At 35.0% G+C, this 26,963-nt stretch overlaps 1 protein-coding gene across 1 annotated transcript; it reads right to left on the bottom strand.

The window, feature by feature from the left end:
• Positions 1–1,148: 1,148 nt before the first annotated feature.
• LOC121381012 (elongation of very long chain fatty acids protein 4-like) lies at positions 1,149–26,517 on the bottom strand. The gene is made up of 8 exons (XM_041510087.1): positions 26,446–26,517; positions 17,228–17,303; positions 16,260–16,447; positions 15,584–15,667; positions 15,131–15,187; positions 10,865–10,979; positions 9,023–9,150; positions 1,149–6,988 (listed from the first exon to the last, which is right to left on the bottom strand). The coding sequence occupies exons 2-8, from the start codon at positions 17,271–17,273 to the stop codon at positions 6,740–6,742; spliced, it is 867 nt and encodes a 288-aa protein (XP_041366021.1). The 5' UTR covers positions 17,274–17,303; positions 26,446–26,517; the 3' UTR covers positions 1,149–6,739.
• Between the last annotated feature and the right edge of the window lie 446 nt (positions 26,518–26,963).

Below are 26,963 nucleotides of genomic sequence, written 5' to 3'. Positions count from 1 at the left end.
TGTCAATGGATAATAGTATTTGCACAAATAATCAATGTCATATATTACTACCAATCACACCCACAGCTGCTTTTACTCCGTAAATATTTGACCGTGCACATCGAACTTTGACACGGTACTCTCTTCTTTGGTACTGTGCAACCTTCATACTGAATCAAATGCTGAATGGAAGCCATTTAAAAAAAAAAAAATTGAAAAACAAATTGGATATTGAAAAGTTAAATAGGCTCAAACATGCAATAGGCATGCTTCATTTTATTTGGAGTGTGAAATCCGTGCACACACCATATACAGAAGGGCAAGATGTATTCAACAAACCCACACCCTGCCTGCATTGCAAACAGTGCTGGGACATGAATGACTGTCGGCAAATTTGGTTTGATATTTAGTCAACTCCACATGGTGACGTCTAACCGCATTATTTTTAGTGAATGGCGGACAAACACATTACTAAAGACACTGAAGTGTGTGTTTAATCAAGTTGTGACTCGATATGCAATTTTACCTCCAGTTTCTGACCGAGGGTTTCATTTTGTCAAGGGGTGGGACGTAGCCTAGTGGTAAAGCACTCCATGTGCAGTTTGTTTATGATCAATCCACGTCGGTGGGCCCATTTACCAAGATATGTGCCACCATGTGGGATGGTGAATATAAAAGATCCCTTGCTACTAATGGAAAAATGTGGGTTTCCTCTCGTAAGATTATGTCAAAATTACCAAATGTTTGACATCCGATAGCCGATGATTAATAAATGAATGGGTTCTAGTGGTTTCGTTAAACAAAACAAACTTTACTTTCATTTTGTCAAACGTTACAATTTTATATTTTTTGTTTTTAGAGCCCCACACCTCCAGGATGAGTAACTATTGTTTTTATTTGTAAAATTGTGATGAAATATGGTTTAATATTATCATTGTTATGACTTTTTTGTTCTCTCACAAGAATTAATGTGAAAAATATTAAATTGTTTCTTTTGGCAAAAAAAGGAAAACAATAAAAAAATTTTTTAAAGATATTATTTATTAGTAAATAAACATATTAAAGAAAGAGGTACTGCCATCTCAGTGTTACCCTGTGGTGTAAACAACATTTGTGAATTGTATAATGAAATCAAACCTTCACACTACTAAAACAACTATTTAACAACATTTTGTTCAAAATTTATGTCTATAAAGATCACATAATTCAGACATGAGATCATCAATATCAATATCAATACATTTTACTCTTAGGCCCGCTTTCCAATAGCGCGATTCGTGCGCTTTTTCATATCTGCATTTTTGCAAACGGACTGCTATACAAAATATAGAGTGTACTGCTTCACATTAAATACGTCACCAGACTGAAACATCGACACTTTTTTCAGCTCGCTAATGGAAAGCAGGTCCAACTATAACTGAAGATGGATGACAAAGACAGATTAGAGTCCACACAAAGACAGCACAAATGAAACAAATACTAGGATGCTAAGTAGATCACAGGTTTTTAATTTTTTCTTCTTCAGCAAAATGGACTGAACTTATTAAAAATGCACATCTGGTAGGCAATAAAAACCAAACATTTTTAAACAAAAGAGTCAGGGTTATTATGTGGATTATAGAAAACACACATGCGATGGCAATAACAAGTAAAAATTAGGTGGTGTGTTTTCAGTTTTTGAAGAAAAAAAAAATTTCTGACGAGATCACATTTCTTGTAATTTCTTATTCGTTGTGAATGAATGAATGAATTTAATGACACACCAGCATCATTATTCGTTGTAATGCAGTATTATGATATAATTATCCAAGATACCTGCATAGTGGAATTATATACTCGTAAAAAAAACCCACTAAAAATAACGTGGCACGAAAGAGATGATTAGTTTCAGTTTCGTGATTACACATATATAATTCAGAATACAATTATGTATTTACATGCCAGAACCTGCATTTTCCTAGTAAAAAGTCTGGTTTCATGGGGGAATCCTGCTTGGCGATTGATATTTAAAAAATCACTGAAAACAAAGAATTCCGAAGAAATTCTGGTTTTGAAGGGTTTCACTGCAACAGTTGAAATATTTCACACTGTCTGACAATTAGTCGGTGGCTTTAACACACATCTGATGCTGATACTAAAAATTGTATTATATACACAGCCTAATCCCTTTTTTTCACCCATATTGCCCCGTCTCGTAGACATTGTGGGAGAACACCAAAAGTGGATTATCCACCTATAAAAACCCTGACAATACATGCATCAATGTTTGTCATCCAATAGCCGATGACTAATAAATAAATGTGCTCTAGTGGTGTCGTAAAACAAAACAAACTGTTCAATGTTTGTCAATAATAATGAGATGTGACAGAGACGTTGCTCCATAGGTTATAACAATTATAACAATTTAATACCGACACAAAATAGGTACTCTGCTATCACAAGGTTTCACAGAACAGACTTTGCCAGACTAAGACACACACAAACAGAAATAAAATATGTTTTACGTATCTATTGTAAAGATAAATTTAAAAATCTGTGTATGACTTAAAAATGGCACACATATTGTAGCTGCATTACAGTTCTCTCTTGAGGTAGTGAAAGAAGTTGCAAACAGTTCTGATAAAAACAATGAAATATAAACAAAAAAATGGTTTTAAAACTGCATGTTTACTGCAGTGATTGAAGTTGAAACTCATCTGGAACAGTATACTCCATTTATGGATTAACTTTTGACAGGCCACCATTACCGGTATTTGTGACGTAGATTAATTCTATTGTGTGAGCTTTTCCTCTTCCAAACATTTTTTACCGGTGAAATATCAACAGTCAAGACATGCATGATACTGTCTGTTTTAATGAAGGACGTATCACAAATAAATTTATTATGGATGGAAAATTTGTAATGACATCATTTGGATATTTATGACTTGTGTCTGTTTTTCAGAAATACAGAGAAAATATCAAATCTATAATCCTCCCCAACCTCCATGAACACTGTAAAAACCTAGTTTGATATGACAGAAAAAGAAAACTAGATGTGTTTTTGGAAAAAATAAAAATCACAAATTTTTGTTTGCAATTAAAAAACCAAGTTGGTTCAGAAATAAATAGATTGTAGTGCATACCATAGGAAGAAAATAACATTCACTACAGGTAAGGACTAAAGTTACATCAAATTAAAGGAAAATGTGAGACTTTTGTTATGTACAAATTAGGAGATAACCATATAAAGTTTTTACATTTGCTGGTGTTTTTGTCTATTTCATGCACACAAATATCCTTTTTGATGGAAATGTTTTTCCACAGATCCAGTTGAATACCTCATATTTTAAAAAATAATACCTAGTTATGATATAAATGTAGACCCTTGAACAGTAAACATGGCATGTCTCACTTTGTAATGTCATCACTTTTTAATAATGTCATTAGCTTTGCAAGTTTTATTTTCTATTGATGCCCGGAAAACTGTGTAATTATCAGACAACAGCCAATGATTAAAAATTATTCTTCACTATTATGCAAATTGATATACGGGCCCTCACACCCATCCACCCCACAAAACCCTCCAACAAACTCCTCCCTCAAAACAAACACAAAAAAAAAAAAAAAAAAACTTTAAAAAACCCCCTGTACAATAAGAAGTTTCCTTAGTATTATCAATTATATTTAAAATTTCACTGCTAGTATTTAAAAAAATAAAATGAAAAAGCAACTAGGACCCGAATTACATGTAATGGTAACAAATATTACGCAACTAACATCTCTTTGACTGCCCTATTATCCACTTACCGGAACATTCAATATTGCAACATCACAATATAGAGAAAACAGATAGGAGCTTTCATGTAAAATAAGAGAAACAATCTATAGGATGTATAAACTAATAAAACAAATAAAACGTATCTCATGCATAACAAAGGCTATTATACATGTATAATATTTCACTGTATTAAAAAACATAATGACAAACTAAAAACTAGTTTTAATAATTGTATATGAACCTGTAATCACCAGCAGCTGACCATGCCAAACATCCAGCCTGAGCCACTACACATCTTAGGACGACCAGAAACACACTGGATATACAGACCCTGACATTCTACGCAAGATTTATTAATACGTATTATTACCCATATGGTTAAAAATATCTTGGTAAATATCAAAGTGATAGGACCCACTAGAACACCAAGTGGGACGTAACACTTTGTGACTTCATTGATTGCCGCACTAAAACCGTATAGGAACGTCAACCAAACGAGTTGAGTGATATAAATTAAGATTGATTTTTGGTAATAAATAGAATGTTAAACTCGCTACCATTTCGTATCATGTTAATTCCTTCGTGAAATAATTTTCATTGTCACTCGCTAAAGTCAATGACAACTGAAAATTATTTCACTCAGGACATAAACATGATACGAAATCGAAGCTTGGAAACTGTTCAACATATTCTGTTAGCAGGAAATATGTCACTGCATCTTCAAAGGACACATCTATAACGTTCGTTATAAATAGACTATTGTCGTCCTATGAGTTCTTTACTGGTTCGTCAGCACTTAGTTAAATTGGAATGTTAACACGAAGTTAATAGAGTATGCAACTGGTTACATTTTCAAATCATACTTATCTAAATATTGGAATGTATGTATTTGTGTTTAACAATCATTTAAGGAATATAACATTACAACATTTATTAGCATAAAAAACCCAGATCATTTTTCAAATATATTATGCCTTGTTAAAATGACTCGGATAAAAATAACACAAAGTACCTAGGATATGGATAAAGGTGTAAAAGTAAAAAAATTAAATTAATAAGTAACAACAGAAAAAAAACCCCATAAAATAATAGTAAATCATAAAAGCAGTGGACGGAATGTTTGAATTAAACAATGTGTACAATAAAATATTCAAACCTTACAAACAAAACAGCTAGTTCTAACTGAATACACCACACCCTAAGGAAGAATTCTTATGAATATGATACATATTCAAACAATATTTTCCAGCAACCAATAACAAGGAGAAAAAACCACATGAAACCTTTGTTACCATTACATTAATGCACAAAATATGTGACACACCGTTTAACAAGCTGCCAGTGGATAAAACACTTCCAAATGACAAATATGTTTAAAATCAATTTAATCACATATGAACTGTGTGACACCACAGCCTAAATATAATACAGCTCGACCTCATTATGATAACACACCATCCAATACAATTATTCTCTTCACTACACTGGAATTCATGCTTTCCAAACCCTAACCCTGGAATTCATGTTTTCAAACCCTAACTCTGGAATTCATGCTTTCCAAACCCTAACCCTGGAATTTATGATTTCCAAACCCTAACCCTGGAATTCATGATTTCCAAACCCAAACCCTGGAATTCATGCTTTCCAAATTTGGAAGAAACTTGCATTGAATGTCCGAGGTCTGAATACCAAACATGGATGTTTTAAACAAGTACACGACTACCGACAGTAAATGAAAATTGTTTTATTGATTAATTTACTTTAATAGGGCTCTTCTGAAAACATTTATTACACATATTTGTTTTTGATAATAATTGCAATACATTCTTTTATTTCAACGTCATTCAGTGTTTTCTTATACATATGATATTATAATTACATGTATTAGGCACTAGTTTTCTTGATATGACAAGGGAGACAACTCGTAACCAATTCATTACAATAGCAAATTCTATATGACAAAGTGACCCAGGGACAAACTTGATCATAATGAGGTCCAACTGTATATTATTTGTGATATAATGATCATAAGGCGTGAATATTTTACCCTTGATACAAATAAATATTTGTTATTGCTCAATATGAAAATATATACATCATTTCATATAGAATTGTCAAAGTATAACATTTTGTACTAATGAATGTACATAGAACAAACAACTCATTGTATGTTAATGGAGGTAACATAACCACACTAGTTCATGGTAGTAAGAATATGAAAACCGTGAACTTTTCACACTTAATGTTATGTGATATGTGAAAATATACATGTATTTAGCAATAAAAAAAAAACACACACACACACACATACACAGGGGTTGAAATGTTCAGTTACCTCAATTTGACAAGCACTTTCATTACTGATAAAGACATTTTTTTCATTATATTACAGACAGCTTTAAACTATGATGGCATAAAAAGATTAGAATGGTAGACCAATTTTTATTTACTTATCTCTCAGCAGAATTTCTTCCCCTTGCAGAGTTTCTGCCAGAAGAAAAAACGGGAATGGCACCATACCCCAAAATATTTTGCAGATTTTGTTGATTACTCTTATCATTACTGTACGATTTTCTTAACCCTAATCCTAAACATAACCCATTTTCTTTCTGGGGGAGGCACAAATGTGGTTGCATTCAATTCCATAGTACCATACCCAAACATTTCTTTTTGGCAGAAACACTGACTTGAATGGGAACCTCAAATTGAGAGGATTGATGGAAAAAGGGCTTTATTTAGCTGCTAATCTATGCTAAAAATTTACATTATTATTATCTTGTATTCAATGGATTACTGAAGAAAGACAGAAAAAGTATTACCAGCCAACACAAACACAAAAATTTGCACATTTCAACCCCATTATAAATATAACTGAACTAGTGAGCCATTTTACTAACTGGAACTTCTATGCGCAAACTTGAATCTGTGTTGGGACAGACAGAATGATCACAAACCAATGATAGGCCACAAGATATCGAGGCACAACATGGAACTTTGCAATTATTCTACTTTAAGCGAATGTTTATGATGGTCGTATCCATTCATGAAACCGTTAGCAACATGGTTGGTGTTTTCGCTCGTTTTCTGTGCCAAACGTGCTTTCTTGTGGTAGGTCTGGTAGTAGAAGTTGGAGAAGAGGATGATGTGAGAGACCATGTAGGTGATCAAGGCGACGCCATAACCGACAGGAAAGCCGCAGCTTACGTACATGGCCTGGATCGTGTGCAGGAGAATCGCCCAGAACTGAAGCTGATAAAAAGAGGGATAGAGAGAGAGAAAAAATCAATAAGGCCCAACATTTTAAAAAACATTTACAGCGACAGCTACAACAGTGCCACCTATACCAGAAAATATGACACTGCAATAATATTGTGACATACCATAGCATTTTGGGTCAAAATGAGGTCATTTAGTTTGGCACCATGGCCAATGACGCGGGACCAAGACAGATCAGTACAAAAAAAGAAAAGAAAATGAAAATATACAAATATTTTCTGTCCAATCCATTCTTTAAAAAAAAAAATCAGATTTTTAAAAAATGTGTTGCTGCATCATTTTTAGAACTTTGATCTGACAAAGACTGGCTACAGTATATATGTTACAGTCATAAATTTCATATTTGCTCAGCAAATAGTAGTTACTGTTTTAAAATATTCATCTTTCGGTAACATCACTTTTTTCAAAAAATCGTACTTCTTATATAGCTCAACTTAAATCTATCTTCCACTGATTCACCCATCAAAAACTCAAACTCAAACTGCCAAATGGAAACTAAATCACAGGTTTACAATATAACATGTGTGACAGAGTTCAATCTAAACATAAGTCCAAACACCCAATAGCTTGCCACATTGAATAGCTAGATTGAAAGACGAGCTGACAATCACATGGCTGATCACATATAATATCCGAGTTGAATTTCATGCATTTTACTCATTGTCTGAATGTGTTCAGTCAAACTGTCAAATACATAACCCTCATGTTTAGTCATTTGGTCAAATGCCTGAACATTTTAGTCATTTCGTAAGGCAATATTTCAGTTGTTTTGTTGGAGTGGGGTTTTTTTTGTGCCTAATTTGGAAAACCACTTTTCTTTATACAGTCAGCATAGTCTTCCAATAATGCTGTTGACATCAGGATTAAATTTATTTTTATGTCCATTCAAGGTTAAAATCTGTGCCATCTGACACATTTTGGACAAAAAGGATGATTAAAATGTGAGGAAACGCAATGTTCCATGAGAGGAAAACAGCTGATCCGAGAAGAATTCCCACTCATCACAAAAATAAATTTTTGTTTTAAAAATTTGTCATGAATTTTGTTAAAGCCGCACACCCTAGTTCCATCCAGCGAAAATAAATTATAATTTGGTTAATCTACAAACCTGTAACACACTTAGATCACGTTTTTATCAAATGGAGTGAAAAAGCAGGTTTTATATCGATAAATACCATGGGAATCCCCATGTCCCAATTGCTTGAAATAATTTTGAAAGTTTGTATTCTGATGTCACCGGTAGATGTCGCTCGAAGCACAACAATGCCTACGTCACGACAAATTTCACAGACTTGGGGTGCGTTCTTTTCACCTCTCCTGGACATGTTCCAACTGTTCTGTCTTGGTTGTATCCCCTCTCCAGATATCGTAGGACTTAGCAAAATTATTGGTTTTAAGGGTTTGTAACGTTTTGTATTGAGATACTTACTTGTATGAACTTTATTGTTACTGAAAATGTTCACGAACTGTGAAGAACAATCTCACAAATGAACAACAACAAATCGTATGTTGATTGAGCGAACCGTGCACGAGAAAACAAACTGAACCAAAATGATAACAGTCACGTGGTATACCAACGTCTGTGACATTGAAATGGAAATATCCCGGCTAAAAATAGATTAGACCTTGTCTGCTCAACGTTTTTTTCTCAAACGTGCGTCCGTTTTTCAGAAATACGAAAAATGCATTTTGTGGTATTACAAACACCAGGATTACCAGGATTACCAAAAAACACTTCAGGTGAATGGAAATGTATATTCTAAATAATAAACAGTAAGTAAAGTGCAATTTTATTTGTGAAAAAATGGGTTTAATAGCGAAAAACAATGCCGTAATGGTTAACAACTAGCCGTAACTAGGGTGTGTCCCTTTAATAAATATCTTTTTCACCAATCAGAAAGATTTCCTGTGATTGAGCCTCTACTGATTAACCAAACAGAAGAATGAGGCTTTGAACTGCATGATGTTAAATCATAGAATTAAAAACTTGGAACGTTTTGGACTAACCAACTGAAGAGTTGTCATGTACTTCTTCCACCACAGATATTTCTGCATCCTGGGTCCAAATGCTGACAGAAGGTAGTAGGTGTACATGAGGATGTGGATGAAACTGTTGATGCTGGCAGAAAAATAGGCTGAAAGAAAAACACAGAAATCAGAGATAAAACTCCATTAGAAGTAGACTAGATGTTAAAACTCATCCGATATAACAGCATGCAAAAGAATCAGTGGAAATTAATACTATAAAATGCACTACCGGTACTATAAAAAAATTGTTTAGTTTGTTTTGTTTAACGACACCACTAGAACACATTGATTAATAAATCATCGGTTATTGGATGTCAAACATTTGGTCATTCTTGGTCATCAGAGAAAACCTGCTACATTTTATCTAATGCAGAAAAGGACCTTTTACATGCACTTTCCCACAGACAGGAAAGTACATACCACAGCCTTTGACCAGTTGTGGTGCACTGTTTGGAACGAGAAAAAACCCATTCAGTTAAATCGATCCACCGAGGTGGTTTGATCCTGTGATGCAAGGATCTCAAATCAGCACTGAACCGACTGAGCTAAATCTCGACACTACTATTACTATAATGCAATATTGTCTAAAGACGCGAGGCTCAATTCACAAAGCTCTCTTAAGCAACATCACATTGTCTTTCAAGTCTTTTTGCATTGCACTGCGAGATAACAAAGTTGTAAGAGTTTAATGAATAAGGCCCCTGATCATCAATTACTACATTGTACGAGTCTTGAGGGATGAAAATGACAGACAAAAAAAAAAACAGAAATATTTTCATGATCTTGAAGAATTCAGTATTACCATAAAGTTTTCATCAAAGAATGAGATGGACAGTTTTGGGTCTTACATGAATAACTTATCCTTCTGACTACTGAAGGTGAGATATCTTGCCAGTCCACACACTTAACTGTACACGGTATACCTGGGAATTTTTAGTTAAAAAATTGGTTTCGGCAAGTATTTTCGCTAGACAACAATGGCGGAACATCGCAGTCACTTTGAGGAATCAATAGCTGATTGCGACAGCTAATTTCATAACAAGTTTTACAGTTTTACTGACAACAAGAATCACCAAATATTGGGATATAAATCGTAGTTTGTTTTTTAAAAAACAATTATTGGGAATACTGGACATCTGGACACAAAAGCCTGTAAATAAGTACAACTTTCTGCCTAATTTTAATCAACATTAACTGATTTAAAATATCATAAAATTTAAACAAAAATAACACTTACTGATTCAAATCTGAACTTTATTTTACGTATTTATAAAACATTTAAGCGAATATATGTGAGTAAAAGTTATCAACTTGTCAAAAATTAATCCAGTTGTCTGAAGGTTAAGAAAAGAAAAAACTTGTCTAAATTGAAAAACATTAAACTGAAGAAAAACAACCCGTCTAGTACTGCAGTATAGGTTGTTTAAAGGGAGTCCTGAGTTTGCAGCCATTTTAAGGTGGTTGCGATAACAGTGCCTTGTCGGCGACTACTATTTCATACTAAATACATTTTGTTGTTTAGAATACCAGTGTCTGTATATTAAACGTGTTTGCAGTCGTATTACTAATGTTTGTAGCACTCAGATTTTACTTTAATTCGTGATATATATTTTTTTTTATACATACAAAATTATTGAGAGGTAAAATCCGGTCTGGGCTAGTACAAGCATTAGGACAACAACAGACACCTTGTAAATACAAACATTGATATTTTAAATAAGAAAATGTATTTAATTTGTATATTACGTCATCGAAAAGTTGGTGGGAGACATTTTATAATGGTTGTAAACTGAGGACTGTCCCTTTAGTAGAGATACTTACATTCTCCGCCAGGAACAAACTTAACTCCAACCCACCACAATATCGGCATGGTTGTGTGGTGATACACATGCAGGAATGAAATCTGATTGTTCTTCTTACGTAGAACAAAAAATATCTGTAAAACAGCAACAAATTAGTAGGGAAATGGTGTATTTAGAAAACTAAAGTACAAAAGTCAATTGCATTTTTATAATATATTTACAATTATTTTTGATCACCAAAATAAAGAAAAAAAAAAAATTCTGTAGAATTAAATGTCTCATCCACTGTAAATTTATTCAATGTCAATGACAAGTGTCCATAGATATTTATCTCAATTCATGTTAAAAAAATAATATAATAATAATAATAAAAAAATAATAAAAATATTAATAATAACAATAAAAAAATTAAATAATAATAATATTTTTTTAATTTATAAAAAAAATCCTGTCTGAATTAAAATAATTTGTATTTTCCAGCATTACTGAAATAAACCTGTTGGAGAACAGAACAATATTTAGGAGATAACCATATGGAGTTTTTAGATTTGCGGGTGTTATTGTCTATTTGATCCTGCAAGTGTCATTTTTGAAAGAAGGCATTTTTCTTGGTCCCTTTTTAAACATCAGTACAGAAGAGAATATCTGTAAAGCAGACTTTTTACTTGATCCTGTGGGTGTCCTATTTAGAGGGGTTTCATAGTATTTTATCTAAAGGGACCTATGACAATAATCAAATTGATGTTGACATATGTTGTGTAATATTGGTTTTGAAATCGGATGAGGTCCAAAATATTAGGAAGACTTCCACTTCTCACTACGAATCCAGGATAAAACCCCACTGGAAAAAACCCCACCCAGACATAACCCCACTGGAAAAAACCCCACTCGGACATAACCCCATCAATAAATGAGAAAAATGGACAAAACCCCACTGTGACCATTTTACACATAAAACTGAAAAATATGAAATAAAGTTGAAATTTCTGTTTTGGAAGAATAAAATTATAAATAAAATTCACAAAATAGATTATGATAAAGAATAAAGTTTACATTTGTATTTTGATCAGTCAAGTGTTGCACTGATTGCATTGATCTCCATGACAAAGGATTATCTGAACTTTGTGATCAAGAGATTAAGGAGGCCAGGTTTTCTTCTAAGAGATCAAGGAAATCATGGATTTAGGGCTTCCCATTGTTGATTGGGTATGTCATAAATTCTACATCAGATGGACCCCTTATAAGGTTGAAGAATACTACGTCAGTATTCATTTCCTGAGAACTGTAAATACAACTATGGAAGTTATCAAGAACAACAAGGGTGGTCTCAAGCTAATTCACGAAGGCTACTTGTATACTAAGAGGTATGCCAGGAAGAATATTCGATGGGAGTGTTCCAGCAGAGCTGCATTTACTTGTAAAGTGGAAGTAGGCTAGATTACACTTGTTTCAATAAAAAATAAATACTGTATATACGATTTTGTTATATATTGAGATATATGAGTGGGGTTATGTCCGAGTGGGTTTTTTTCTGTGTGGGGTTATGTCCGAGTGGGGTTTTTTCCAGTGGGGTTTTATCCAGTGGGGTTTTTTCCGGGTGGGGTTTTGTCCGTTTACCTCTCACTACAGCTAACTACTTGACAACTTAAAACTGTCTGTGAAAAATACCACCATTTCACCAACTAGATTAGTGCCTGCATAACATTATATAATACATACACACACAGAGTTGAATCCTGTTCGCTCAAACCCCTTCGATGCTTGAGAAAGTGTTCAACCCATTTAGTAGTAGTAGTTTGATCAAACTATTCGGGACTTTGTTTTTTATTAAAGTGTTGCAGTGTATTCGACCCTTCCAAGTCCGATCCAACGAGATTCTACTGTATATATATATACATAACAAAATAAGAAACTTCCGCTAACTTTGCTTGAACATAACTTGATGAAAACAAACCGGGGGAATAATTGTTATATATGCGTTTAAAGAGTGTTCCATGATGCATCGTTTGGTGCAAAAATCATGGCCATAGGTTAACAGAAACTGGGAGAAATTTTGAACAAGTTTGGTAGGGGTTAAAAAAAAAACCCCACTTAATAACGGGTATGACCACCTCTTGAATTGACCACTGCAGTGCATCGCAGGTGCATAGAATTGACTATTTTGATTTCTGCCTGTGGAATATTGTTCCATTCCTGAATGAGCGCTTGACGAAGTTCGTTGACGTTAGCGGGTGGCTTGGGACAACGCCTCAATCGTCTGTCCAGACTATCCCAGACATGCTCGATGGGTTTGAGATCAGGACTTTTAGCGGGCCAGTCATCAATGAAATCAATGTTATTTGTCCTAAGAAAATGTACAGTGTCTCTAGCTGTATGAGAGGTGGCATTATCATGCTGAAAAATCGAGATGTTGGCGTGGTTATGGAACAGAGGAATGATGTGATGAGCGAGAATGTCATCGCGGTAACGTTGAGCATTTAAAATGCCATCAATGACGACTAGTGGTGAACGATAACCATGGGCAATCCAGACCATGACACAACCCCCACCCCCGAAACGATCTCGTTCAGAACACAACAGTCAGCATAGCGTTCATTTCTCCTACGGTAGACGCGCACCCTGCCATCACCACGTTGTAAAGAAAATCTGGATTCACCCGAAAAAAGAACGGTATTCCAGCGTCACCGTATCCAACGAGTGTGTACACGTGCCCAATTAAGACGATTTAGACGATGATGTTGCGTTAAAACGCATCCGACGTAAGGACGTCGTGCATGTAAACCGTTCTCCCGCAGACAATTACAAACAGTTTGCCCACTGATTCGGTTATTATGAAGCCCAGGTGTGTTAGCAGCAGTAGCAGTGGCAGTTTGGAATCGATTGCGCAAATGCGTGTTCATGATATAGCGGTCTTGACCACGCGGACGTCCACGACGTGGCAAGTTGTTGGTGCTTCCTGTCGTTCGAAATTTTACGTGAAGATTTCGTATCGCTCGACTAGAACTCCCAACATGCCTTGCAACGTCTTCTGTCAACATGCCAGCATCAAGCATGCCAATCGCCCGTTCGCGTAAATTATTGGGTATTCTTGGCATACCGTATTTGACCGGAAATAAGCCCATGTCTTTGAATAAGCCCCCCTCCGTTTTGATAGCATTTAAGAAATTAGGCCCTCATTCGTAAATAAGCCCATCCCCAACTTCGTCACCTTATAAATAACATGAAATTGCAAGTTTGCTCAAAGTTAATTTAAAAGGTCATACCTCCTGGAGATAATTAAACACAAATGTAACACAATATTTTACCACCAGTGAGATTTAGCAGTCTAACAATAACAGTGTGTAACATTGTTTTCAATTTCATGCCTGCAGTATTTCTCTGAAGTGCCCAAGTATGAACTAAAAACCAATGTCTATTTTTACCACCACACTGGGTCCGCAGTTAATGCTAATTAAGCAAATACCTTATTCTGATTGGCTAAGAACAATGACCTTAGATTGACAATTCTTTGTAGTGTAAGCTGGCTGCCTGTGTCAGAAACGTGTGTATACGCTATTGAGTTTGTTGTTAATTGCTGTTGTTTTAAGTCTTCTCAGCATTAATTTTGGATGTAAATAAACAGCACTGGTAAGTAATTGTGACATAGAAGGTGTGTTTAGATACTAGTAAAAAACCCACAATTTAATAAACAATTATTATTTATTAATAACAAATGGAACACTAATTAATAGATGTGCTACTGAACATTTTTTGTTTTCTTCCTAGTTCATTTAAGTATTGTTATTTATTTTAATTATTATTATTAAAAAAAATTTCAACAAAACTGGCCCCTTGTCTGGGAATAAGCCCACCCCATGCTAAGCTCACAATGAGTTGTCTTGGCCCCCTGGGCTTATTTCCGGTCAAATACGGTACTTAAAATGCTACAATGTAAAAAACATTAATTTTTTTTACAAATTTTGAAGCGTTTTCGTTCACTTGACAACAATGTCAGTAAGACAAGTAAAACAAATTGACCAAATACTACGTGGGACATGTCGAACCATGCATGAACGTGCAAATTGAATTTCACCTTGTCGACGATTAACAGTGCAAAAATAATCTATAAAATTCATGAATCCTGATAATACAGCTCAAGGCTAATACTACCTATATAATTTCATTGCACAATGAATTCTTTAACACAACAAATACTATATGTACAAATCGGAAGTTTCTTTTTTTGTTCAGTATATATATATTTTTAAGAGCTGCACACTACCATAATAAAGTACATAATACTCACCGTGTCTAACAGCTCAATGATTTTAGAGAAGTAAAACCACCAACACGCATTAGCCAGCTGCAAAAACAAACCATCATACTATGAGACAGGACAGCACATACCCTTAAAACAACTAGCATAATGTCTCACTTAAAGGCTCCAGTAAAGTATGGACTTCAATATTTAATGAATTATGTTTATTTCTGGTTAAAGAACTCTCCTACACTTTTGTTTAATATTATAAAAATTACAATATGCTTGCTTTTTCAAAGTAGCAGATTAAAATGTATTTAATATCTCTGATCATCCTAGTGTTTGTAGTACATCACTATGGAATTTTAACTAATAATTTTGTACAAAATGATTTATTTTTCTTCCAATTGCCAAACAAAATGGGAAATAATTTGGTAAAACAGAATCCCAAATGTATCTATCTATATAGGGGCCGAGATATGACAGAGAGACAGAACTTACCCGAATTGACATGGGATCATTGGATCCATTAACTGGTTCACAAACCAAACTGAAACCAGATCGGAACCAAGCACTCACTAAAAACTGAAAAATAATAAAAATAAAACATTATAACATTTTAAAAGTTTGTTTTGTTTAATGACAGCACTAAAGCACATTGATTTATTAATTTTTAGCTATTTGTCAGACATTTGGGAATTCATTACAGTCTTCAGATGAAACCTACATTTTTCAATTGGCTGCAAAGGATCTTTTATATGCACTTTCCAAGACAGAAAAGCACATACCATTGAATTGGATATACCAGTTGTGGGGACATGTTAATAAAAAATTAAATATGTAAATTCATTAGCAGAGATGGATCACCAGCCGTGACCAGGTGACATCTCTTTATCAAAGCATTGTTTGTTCACCGACCCTGGGTACTGATTTAGCACCAGTATCTATTGTACCAATTTACTGAAAAGCATTTATCCATCTACAAGCGTATGGGAAAAAAACCAGTCTTTAAAATCACTGACAAAATGTTAAAAACACCAATGACTCAAACTTGATATTCATGATTTCTGTGACTCAGAATCCTGTTTTCAATAGCCATAAAAATAAGTATAGTTGATGGACATTAATTACAACATCGAATGACATAATGCCGGAAAGTTAGAGACGTAACACTTACTTCTTCAAACAAAATTGCTGAGAGTAGCACTAAACAAAAGTTATAACAAATTAGAATATTTTTCAGTTCAAATGGTTGTCGACATGCCATGAACTTCCGTCCAAAACTGACAAATAAAATGTATATGGTGACGGCTGCTAATGTTGGCCATGGGGTTGACATCATAAACCAACCATCTGTTCGAGGATCTGAAAAGAAAAAAAAGAAAAGAAAAGTAAAATAACGTTCACATTAATTCCTGTATTTGATTGAAACTAATAATAACTACCAATCAACATTTGTTTCATAACATTCTCAGGCAGGACATCCACCGGTTTACATGCACAGAATGTTATTGTTGCAACATGACATAACTAAAATTGTGATATGCACTAAAAGAGTTAAATGAGAAAGACATTTATTTGTCTGGTTGTAAAGCGGAAGCACATACAGGTTCATTAAACTAATCAGAAACAAGTTTTACTTAAAAGCTGTATTCGTTTCTGTTATGACCACTTTCAAAAAGTAATTTTATGTACTGTTTTATTACAGATGGTTAACCGATAGTATGGTCAGAGTAGCTGTGTTCATTTAGACCATCTCAGACGACTTCCTACTCAGCACATTTGACAAACAGACTTAAAGAGGAAACCTGCTATATTGTTCCATTAGTATCAAGGGATCTTTTATATGTACCATCCCACAGACAGGATAGCACATACCATGGCCTTTGATATACCAGTTGTGGTGACCTGGTTGAAACAAGAAATAGCCCAATAGGCCCAACGTCAGGGATTGATCATAGGAATGCAGAGGTATGACTGCAATCACACCCCTCAAAAACACGTCAGTATTTGTGTCATTTTTAAACAACCTTTTGGGAATTTAACATTGAAATATATTCACCAAATTCAACTTTAATTTGCATTTGATGATTTGGCAAATGACAGGTTAAACCCATCATAAATACATGTACACTGTGTAATTACCGCGCAGATCTGTGACCAGTCGATCATACATGTCCTGGAATCCCATGATAATCCACAAAATACACGAAAAGCACACCTGAAATTATAAAATAAATTAAAATGTACAACTATACAAATAAAAAAACACTAGTCTGCATTACAAGTAGTTTACACCTGGTCTGAGAATATCTTTCCATAAAAGAAACTGGCCATGTAATAATTTTAAAGAGCAAATAATTGCAGTTTTTATAATAAATAGGTTCTGTTTATACAAAGAAAATAGGGATTAACCAGATTATACACATAACATACATGTGTAAACAATGACTACAACTCTGTAGCACTACAAATGGGTTAGGTTATTCAACTGTTACAATTGAAGGAAAGAGGTTAACAACTTACTAGTCAATTTCCAATGTCAATGTCATTTATGATCAGGTTAAATCACTGGATTGATGACAAATACATGTCAGAGTGCATGCATTAGACGTTACACACAATGTTTGTTCTTACACCATAATGTTTACATCCCATTACCTTAAATCTCTTGTAATAAGCATAATTCGGCACGTACATTTATGTTTTATACCTCAAATTAATTGTAGAACATTTGCCTATATGGATTTATAACTAAATAACATGAATCAATCCACATTCATTATTTACACGAGACAGAAACATGCAAAACATCGAAAACGCTATGTAGACGGGCAACACTTTTTATACAAAAGCACTGAATTTTCCGTTATGAACGCAGGAAAATGTACCCACAATATCGTCTGAAAATTACATAACTGAAATAACTGCTAATTAGATGATTGCATGTAATTAAACAAATTATGGAAGCAAAAGGTGTTCAGACAAACAAGTACACGCCTTCAAAAAGTGTAAAGATTTGAAGAGGGTAAGTCTGCATTATTGTAAGCAAAATAACTGTTTTAGCATTTCTTCCTAAAAGTCATATTTGACATTATTATTACCATAAAATATTTGTATAAAAAATTAAACTGCTTTAACATTGCTATATTTTGGAAAATTTGCGTATGCTCGTGTCCAGTGAAACCTCCTGTCCTGTCATTGATGATGTCAGAGGCTAAGCCCGAGATAGGCGTGCTTGAAACCATAGTGGTATATAAGCACGTAAAACCCAGTTTCTGATCTAGTAAAATGTCATAAAATCGAAAAGTATGCAGTTCGCCGTAGATATTTAATATGTAATGTTTGATTTGTCGTATCTATCCCTTTGTTCTAGATATTATTTTTCTTAAAATTCAGAAAAAGTGCAACATGCTTATATATACATCGATTTTAAAAATATATTGCAAATTACCTATGTTCAGGAAAATGTCACAAAATGAATATAGTGTGGTGGCTTAATTCCAAATTTGAGTGATATTGTGTTCACGTTGGCCCAAAGCACCGAATATGGCACAATTGTACCTTGGGACAATACAGTTGTTTTAAGAGGAGGCTACCCAATTTTAGAGGCCAAGGTCAAGGTCAAAAGTCACATTTTGACAATGTCAATAGACACATTTAAAGCACTAACCTGGGTACAATTGTACTTTAATATTATAAAGAATATCTGAGATGGGGCTGCCCAATGTTAAAGGTCAAGGTCATTCCAAGGTCAAGGTCAAATTAAAATTATAGCGCATTGGTTGTCAAAATATAAATTGCTATTTCTCACTTAAGCTAAACCATGATTGGACTTAAATAGTGGTAATACATTATAGTGTTTTCCCTAGCTTGTTTAGCATGGTGCAGCACCATGCCTCAACAGTCTAGCACCATCTTGCCTCAATCAGCGCCATGCTGCCCTGAGATTAAACAAGCCTTTTCCAATAATTGATTCTAAAATTGCCTTTATGAAACACTACAATTTTTTATTAATTAATTAATAAAAATATTTCTGTTATATATTTTGCCAAGCAAGAACATTAATTACATTTATGTCTATTTCAATTATTGTTTTTGTCATTAATGCAAAAAAGTGCCCTGAAAATGGTAAAAATGCCCCCAAAGTGTTTTGTCTACCATGCCTTGCGGTTGCCAAATTTCTAGGGAAAACACTACATTTCATTTATAATAGCCATATAGAACCATCTTTTGAATCCAAAATGGCCATCAAAATGGTCGCCCAAAGAAAAGTGTTAGTCAGCTGAGGGCACTGAACCTTACACCTCAATACCAACAATTATTCTTTGTACTTTTTGCATCTATGGAAGGTGCTGATTGAGGACCCGAGGAGTACAAACGGGGCACATTTTAACATTTTGAAATATTCAAGATGGCTGCCAAAACACAGAACTGACAATACTGGCAATCACCTATGACAATGCTGTCTCCTATGACTGGGTTTTTGGGTCAAGGAATTCATTTTGAACTACCCCCAGCTCAAACCAAGGCTGGCATTGCTTGGGAGATCTGACTGATTCTGTCAACGATTTAAAGTACACAACTATTTACAGAAATTTCTTTGAAAGTAGTCATGCCAAAGGATCCCAAGATGGGGCGGGAGGGTTAATAAAGAATCAGGCAGGTGCTGTGGTAACTCATGGGAAAGCTAATATTCAGTGTGCATATGACCTGTACCAGTTTTCCTGTGACAATCTCCAGTAAGGAAAATCACATAAATTCAAATGTCGTATATTCAGATATGTTGAAAGTATTCCGAGAAATAAAGTTCAGAGTTACGAGTCTATTCGTGAAAATCGGAAGATATCCATCAAGTTAGAGCAACTGCGAATTCAAAGCAGCTACTTATCAGAAGTTTGACATGTTTCGAATGCAATAGGTGTATTTAAGGTTCCATAAACAAATGTGAAAACCAGAAAACGATAGACACAGTACAAACAGTGGAAGCTCAGAATGAGACTCATTCTTGTACTGAAAAAGTGAACAGAACAACGAAACATATCATATCAAGCGTGGATCAATAATCACTGTTTTATTTACATGTAGCGCTGAAACAACCTAGTACGCACTGAAACTGACACATGGAATGCTACTAGGGCCTCCACGTGTCCAAAATACTGGACTCGGACCCGAATACCCGACACCCGATGATAATGAGATTAAGGAAAAAGTAAAATAGCATTATGCATCTTCATCCCAGCACTGAATATGAATGCCAAATCATGTCATTGTATTGCATTTAGAAAGCTGTTGATACGTTCAGTATTGTGGCGGACAGACGATCAGATTAAAAAGAGAAACTAGCACATGATCATATAATTACTGTGTAATTTGTATTACTGATTAGTTACTGCTGAAGTTAATGCCCTACACTGTCTCACGTGTACGGGTACTCAAGTCCTGTGAACGGACTCGAGTCTTGCTGGACTCGGCCCGTGCCTGAGTACTCGAGTACTTGTGGAGACCCTACATGCTACATATATGGCCAGGAGTGTGGTGCTGAAGGGACTGTATTTTGCAAAGGTGGGAGACTTAAAGTATAAAGTAATATGCAGAAAACAGGCCATTGTTTCAGGTACAGTCTATCATGTACATTTGCAGCAACATCAAAAGTGAAAATGGCCAGTTTTCCTTAAGCAAAGATGAACAACAAAATATACTGGAATGTTTTGATATGTGTCACTTTCTTCGGTAAGATAAATATTTACAATGCATATGTGTACGTGTAATAAACTGAGAATAATTATACTAGTATTTATAATACATAAAGTAAACAGTACAATTGAAGTTGTGTTTATTGACAAATTAAAGTGAATAGTTTAACATACAATGTACAGGTTTTAACATTATAAACAGATGGCATCATTTTGAATTTTTTTTAAAGCCGCAAGCCCTAGTTCCATCCAGCGAAAATAAATTATAATTTGGTTAATCTACAAACCTGTAACACACTTAAATCACGTTTTTATCAAATGGAGTGAAAAAGCAGGTTTTATATCGATAAATACCATGGGAATCCCCATATCCCAATTGCTTGAAATAATTTCGAAAGTTAGTATTCTGATGTCACCGGTAGACGTCGCTCGAAGCACAACAATGCCTACGTCACGACAAATTTCAGACTTGGGGTGCGTTTCTTTCACCTCTCCTGGACATGTTCCAACTGTTCTGTCCTGGTTGTATCCCCTCTCCAGATATCGTAAGACTTAGCAAAATTATTGGTTTTAAGGGTTTGTAACGTTTTGTATTGAGACACTTACTTGTCTGAACTTTATTGTTACTGAAAATGTTCACGAACTGTGAAGAAAAATCTCACAAATTAACAACAACAAATCGGATGTTGATTGCGCGAACCGTGCACGAGAAAACAAACCGAACCAAAATGATAGCGGTCACGTGATATACCAATGTCTGTGACATTGAAATGGAAATATCCCGGCTAAAAATAGATTAGACCTTGTCTGCTCCACGGTTTTTTCTCAGACATGCGTGCGATTTTATGAAATACGATAAATGCATTTTGTGGTATTACAAAAACCAGGATTACCAAAAAACACTTCAGGTGAATGGAAATGTATATTCTAAATAATAAACGGTAAGTAAAGTGCAATTTTATTTGTTAAAAAATGGGTTTAATAGCGAAAAACAACACCGTGATGGTTAACAACTAGCCGTAACTAGGGTGTGTCCCTTTAACAATATCATATGAGGTACGAACATTGTGTGTAACGTCATTAGTACTATACATCATTCAAGAATTTACTTTGCACTTCAAAAAAAAGGAAAGAATCCACCAAAAAATAGGATCCATTTATGTCAATCATTTTAATCACTTTCACTTGAATAATGTATGTACAGGCCTCCGAGAATTGAAAATTTGTGTAAATCATTTATGGGTTAAGCAAAAAGAAATTCAGGTAACCCATTTCGTTTTGATATCACCCATCATGACCATGTAATAGATGTCCTGTGTGCAATTTTGTTATTTTGAGGAGAGTCTGGAAGCCCACGGTTGGCAACAATCATATAAGACTCTCTAGCTTGGCTAGCATACGAGCCTGCATGGCTCGTAAAAATTATTTGTACAAATTACATTAATTCTTCGAAATGATACAGTCAACATATATCTCAAAATCCTGGGAAAGCACAGTCTTGAATAGCGATCCTTTCCATGGTTTCATGCCAAACATTTAGTGTATCTTCTGTTCTACTGGAGACGCACGGCAGGACTCGCTGGGTTTGGGTTGGTGGCGGGATCTAAAGATTTGCAAACAGGATCCCTTATGACACTTAAATTTTGTAAACCAAAATTACACACAGATATCATAAATTTAATGTGCGAACGAAAAAAGGGTTATGCAAAACCCCGTCGGTGTTCGAGAAAGTGTTCGACCCATCGGGTAGTTCGATCGAACCATTCGGTCAACATCGGATATTTCCGTAACATCAGTTAGAAAGTTGAATTAGATAGATGTCAGGACGTTTTGGCCCCAGTACATGTTCGGCCCCAAACCGTTTCGGCCCCTAATGCAATATACGGCGATCTAGTGTTCGTGTATACAAATATATGCTGTAATTGGTCACATACACTGGTAATAATATAAATAAAATACAAATTTGTAACATTAATTTGTCGAATAACATTCATTGCGCGTGCGTGAGCGCACACACACACGCGTGTGCGCATACATACATACAATAGGCCTACATACATATTATACATCGTGACACGCACACACATACAGACATAAACATGTACGTCATCACATTCATGTAGAATATCACTGATAAATGATATAGTGATAAAATAAGGAAGCGAAACTTATGTTTAGTATGTTTAGACTTTCATGTTTGTATATTACGTTTTAACATTGTTTCACTAACGATTCAAGCGGTAGACAGTGATACAAGACAGAACTTACCTAACCCATGATGCCATCACAAACAACTCGGACTAGGTTCAGGAATTGTGCATCCATATGTGTTTTTGCCATTTCTTTTAAATGCTAGAATACTGAGATGTGTGCCCAGGACAGCTTGGTTGAACTTTAATGGGATATATGCACGAAAATAAAGTTGAACTGAACTGAACTAGAACATGTCTTAATGATGCTACTTTCAATATACCTACTGGCCTCGGTGGTGCAGTGGTTAAGCCATCGGTCTCCAGGCTGGTGGGTACTGGGTTCGGATCCCAGTCGAGGCATGGGATTTTTAATCCAGATACTGACTCCAAACCCTGAGTGAGTGCTCCGCATGTAACCCCTACTGATGTCAAACATCAATGGTTACAATTCTAGCCACATGTAAAGCGCCCCTATTATGGGAAGGGTCTATATGGAAATATAATTAAGTAGAACAAATGCAAAACAATTTATTGCAATTTATTAAACTGTATTTACACAAACAAGAAAATCAGTTCATTTTCATTTTTGGATTATCAAAGCTAAATACATTTTTGGTTGGTTGGCTCTTATTTATTCTTTAACACTCAGATATTATGTTCAATTGAAAAAAAAAAAAAAAAAATCACAAAAAGAGAGAAAGAAAGAAAGAAAGAGAACGAGAAAAAGAAATTACAATACTTACGAGAAAATTTAATAACAAAACACAAGTGACTGAATAATTTGATTTATAAAACAACAATAACCGGGGCCGAAACGACTAGGGTTATGGGGCCGAAATGTCTGGGGCCGTATGTGTAGCAGGGCCAAAACATCTCGAAAGCATTCGAATCCGGGTCGTTTCGCCCTAAAACCATTTCGAACTCTGCGTTGTTTTACCCTTAGTCCTATTCACCCAGGGTTGGTTTGCCCTCAATCTCATTCGTACCAAGTCGTTTCGCCCCACAAAAGTATTTTTTTCTTCTGTTTATTCATTATTCATGACCAAATATTAGGTAATTTTCTGTCTTTGGATATTAATGCTTTATCAGCTGTTTACTTTCTGTCAGCTGAAGCTAGGTGAAATCAACATGCCGTACTCAGCGTTTTAACCTCAGCTGGGTATGTAGTATATTTAATAAGAAACCACAGCACATCAGTAGTATGCAGTGTGACTGTTCATAAATTAATTATTAATGTGAATACATTGTCTGTATATTATCTAAGGACTGCACGTATTTCATGTATATGGCTTGAGTAAATGATACTGGAAATAAACAAAATTATAATATTATTTTTATCTGTAAATATAAACACGCCATGTGTGACATCTAAAAATCAGTGGATATAGGACAAATCAATGAATAAATGTACTTTATTAACAAAATAAAAATTAGTGCGAATCGAAACATGGGGCGAAACGACTCGGTTAGAGGTATGAATCAACCATGTTCAAAACAACTCGGGTGAACTAGTAATAAGGAAAAAACGACCTGTTACCATATTATTTTTGTAACTGCAAACTTAAAAATTTCATTAATGTGTTATATAACAAAATACAGAGTGAAAGGATTTATTAGAAACTCCCCAACAAAACAGTGACCTGGACGATACAAACTTTAAAAACCTGTGTCATATTGCATGTTGTTGGTTTTTAAATTCAGACACATTCAGCTCCGTTTGAATTTCTCTAATAATTCAACACCGTCAAATAATGTGGGTAGAATCAAAGATGGCAGATAGTAGTGAAGAGGACGTTTGTTTTGTTTAATGCTAATTAAGATTTTGTTTGTTTGTTTTGTTTAACTGGAGCACATCGATTAATTAATCATCGGCTATTTGATGTCAAACATTTGGTAATTCTGACTTGTAAAGTCAAAGTAAACCTCCTACATTTTTTCCAATACAGCAAGGGATCTTTTATATGCATTTTCCCAGACAGGAAAACACATACCACATCTTTTGTCCAGTTGTGGTGCACTGGTTGGAATGAGAAAAAACCCCAATCAGCTGAATGGATCCACTAAGGTGGTTCGATCCTGCAACGCAAGCACCTTAAGCGAGCACTTAACCGACTGAGCTAAATCCAGCCCCCTGTTAATTAAGAATCAATTTATTTAATAAATAATATTTTATAAACTATTCACTGGTATGAACGTAATGCCTATCCATATTGACATCTCGTGTTAGCGATGGTTGTTGGTAAAAAGTGGACCATAATTAATGCTTGACAAACTGAATTTTTCTTTTGAAAAAATATTAAACAAAGTGTTCATCAAACATATATTTTTCCATGTATGGGCCTTAAAAATGGAAAATGACGAACCGCACGTGCGTGGTACGATACTTTTTGCAAACGCATGTGCCTGAATGCAGTTAGAAACGTTGCACTCTTTCCTGTTTACTGGAGGGTGCTTCATTTTAATTTACTAGAATGGATTTGTTTTACGTCCACATCGTTGATTTTTTATGTTAGTTAACTGACTGCAATCTATTTTGTTTCACGTATTGTAGCTGAAAAAATTTAAAATTGTATTTTCATAAATATCGTATTCGTGTTTTTGTCATTAAATAAATGCACCGGCCTCGGTGGCATCGTGGTTAGACCATCGGTCTACAGGCTGGTAGGTATTTGGTTCCGATCCCAGTCGAGGCATGAGATTTTTAATCCAGATACCGACTCCAAACCCTGAGTGAGTGCTCCGCAAGGCTCATTGGGTAGGTGTAAACTACTTGCACCGACCAGTGATCCATAACTGGTTCAACAAAGGCCATGGTTTGTGCTATCCTGCCTGTGGGAAGTGCAAATAAAAGATCCCTTGCTGCTAATCGGAAAGAGTAGCCCATGTAGTGGCGACAGCGGGTTTCCTCTCAAAATCTGTGTGGTCCTTAACCATATGTCTGATGCCATATAACCGTAAAATAAAATGTGTTGAGTGCGTCGTTAAATAAAACATTTCTTTCTTTTTTTCTTTTTTTTTTTCTTTAAATGAATGCACTTCGGGAAGTCGGTGGTAAATCTAATATGTTGTTAAATTTCCAGACTAGTCTGGAGGGACATAGTAAGTGTGAAAAGCCCTGTGCACTATTTCCATACTATTTTTTAGAATTGGTTAACATTTTTAGATGCAAAGATTTCTTACAAATCCACTGTAAAATGAATCTCAAGGCTAAAAAAATGCCCTGCGTCTATTAACTATGATTAGTTACAAATTATTTCACTGCTTCCTTGAATACAGATTTCGTCTACACAAGTTTGGTGGCGGTATCGATGTTGTACCCGAAACCATCAACGTTATTTTGCCTTCAAATCTCTCCTTGTTTTGTGTATTCTATTTTTTTAAATATTTATACAAATGTAAAATTTCATTCAGTTGATGATTCCATTTTTAAAAAGTATAACAAATAGTTAAATTTAAGAAAAGTGAAAGATATTACCTGCAATTCCCTAGGTAACCACTGTTGATACAAACTTAACTAGGGTCAACCCACTTGTTCCTGCGAGTCCCCCTGTAATTCGACCAATCCAAATATTTCATGCTGCGAAATGTCGTACGTTTTATAACGAGCTCTGCTATTGGTTAAACGTTGTAGACTACTGATGAAAAAAGGAAGTTTGTTTTATTTAACGACGCCACTAGAGCGCATTGATTTTTTTTTTATCTTATCATCGGCTATTGGACGTCAAACATATGGTCATTCACACCCGCTGAGGCTACTCTTTTACGACAGGCAGCAAGGGATCTTTTATTTGCGCTTCCCATAGGCAGGATAGCACAAACCATGGCCTTTGTTGAACTAGTAGTTATGCCAGCTGGGGCCCTATTTTCGAAGCCATCTTAGCGCTACGAAATCGTAAAACCGTCGTAGGTTGTGACGTCACTACAGCGCACGCCATAGTGACGTCATAGCTTACGATGATTTCACGATTTCCTAGGCTAAGATAGCTTCGAAAA

This window comes from Gigantopelta aegis, chromosome 9, assembly GCF_016097555.1.
Source record: "Gigantopelta aegis isolate Gae_Host chromosome 9, Gae_host_genome, whole genome shotgun sequence".
Lineage (NCBI taxonomy): Eukaryota > Metazoa > Mollusca > Gastropoda > Neomphalida > Peltospiridae > Gigantopelta > Gigantopelta aegis.
Note: the sequence above shows the minus strand (reverse complement) of the source record. Positions and strands in the feature narration are given on the sequence as shown.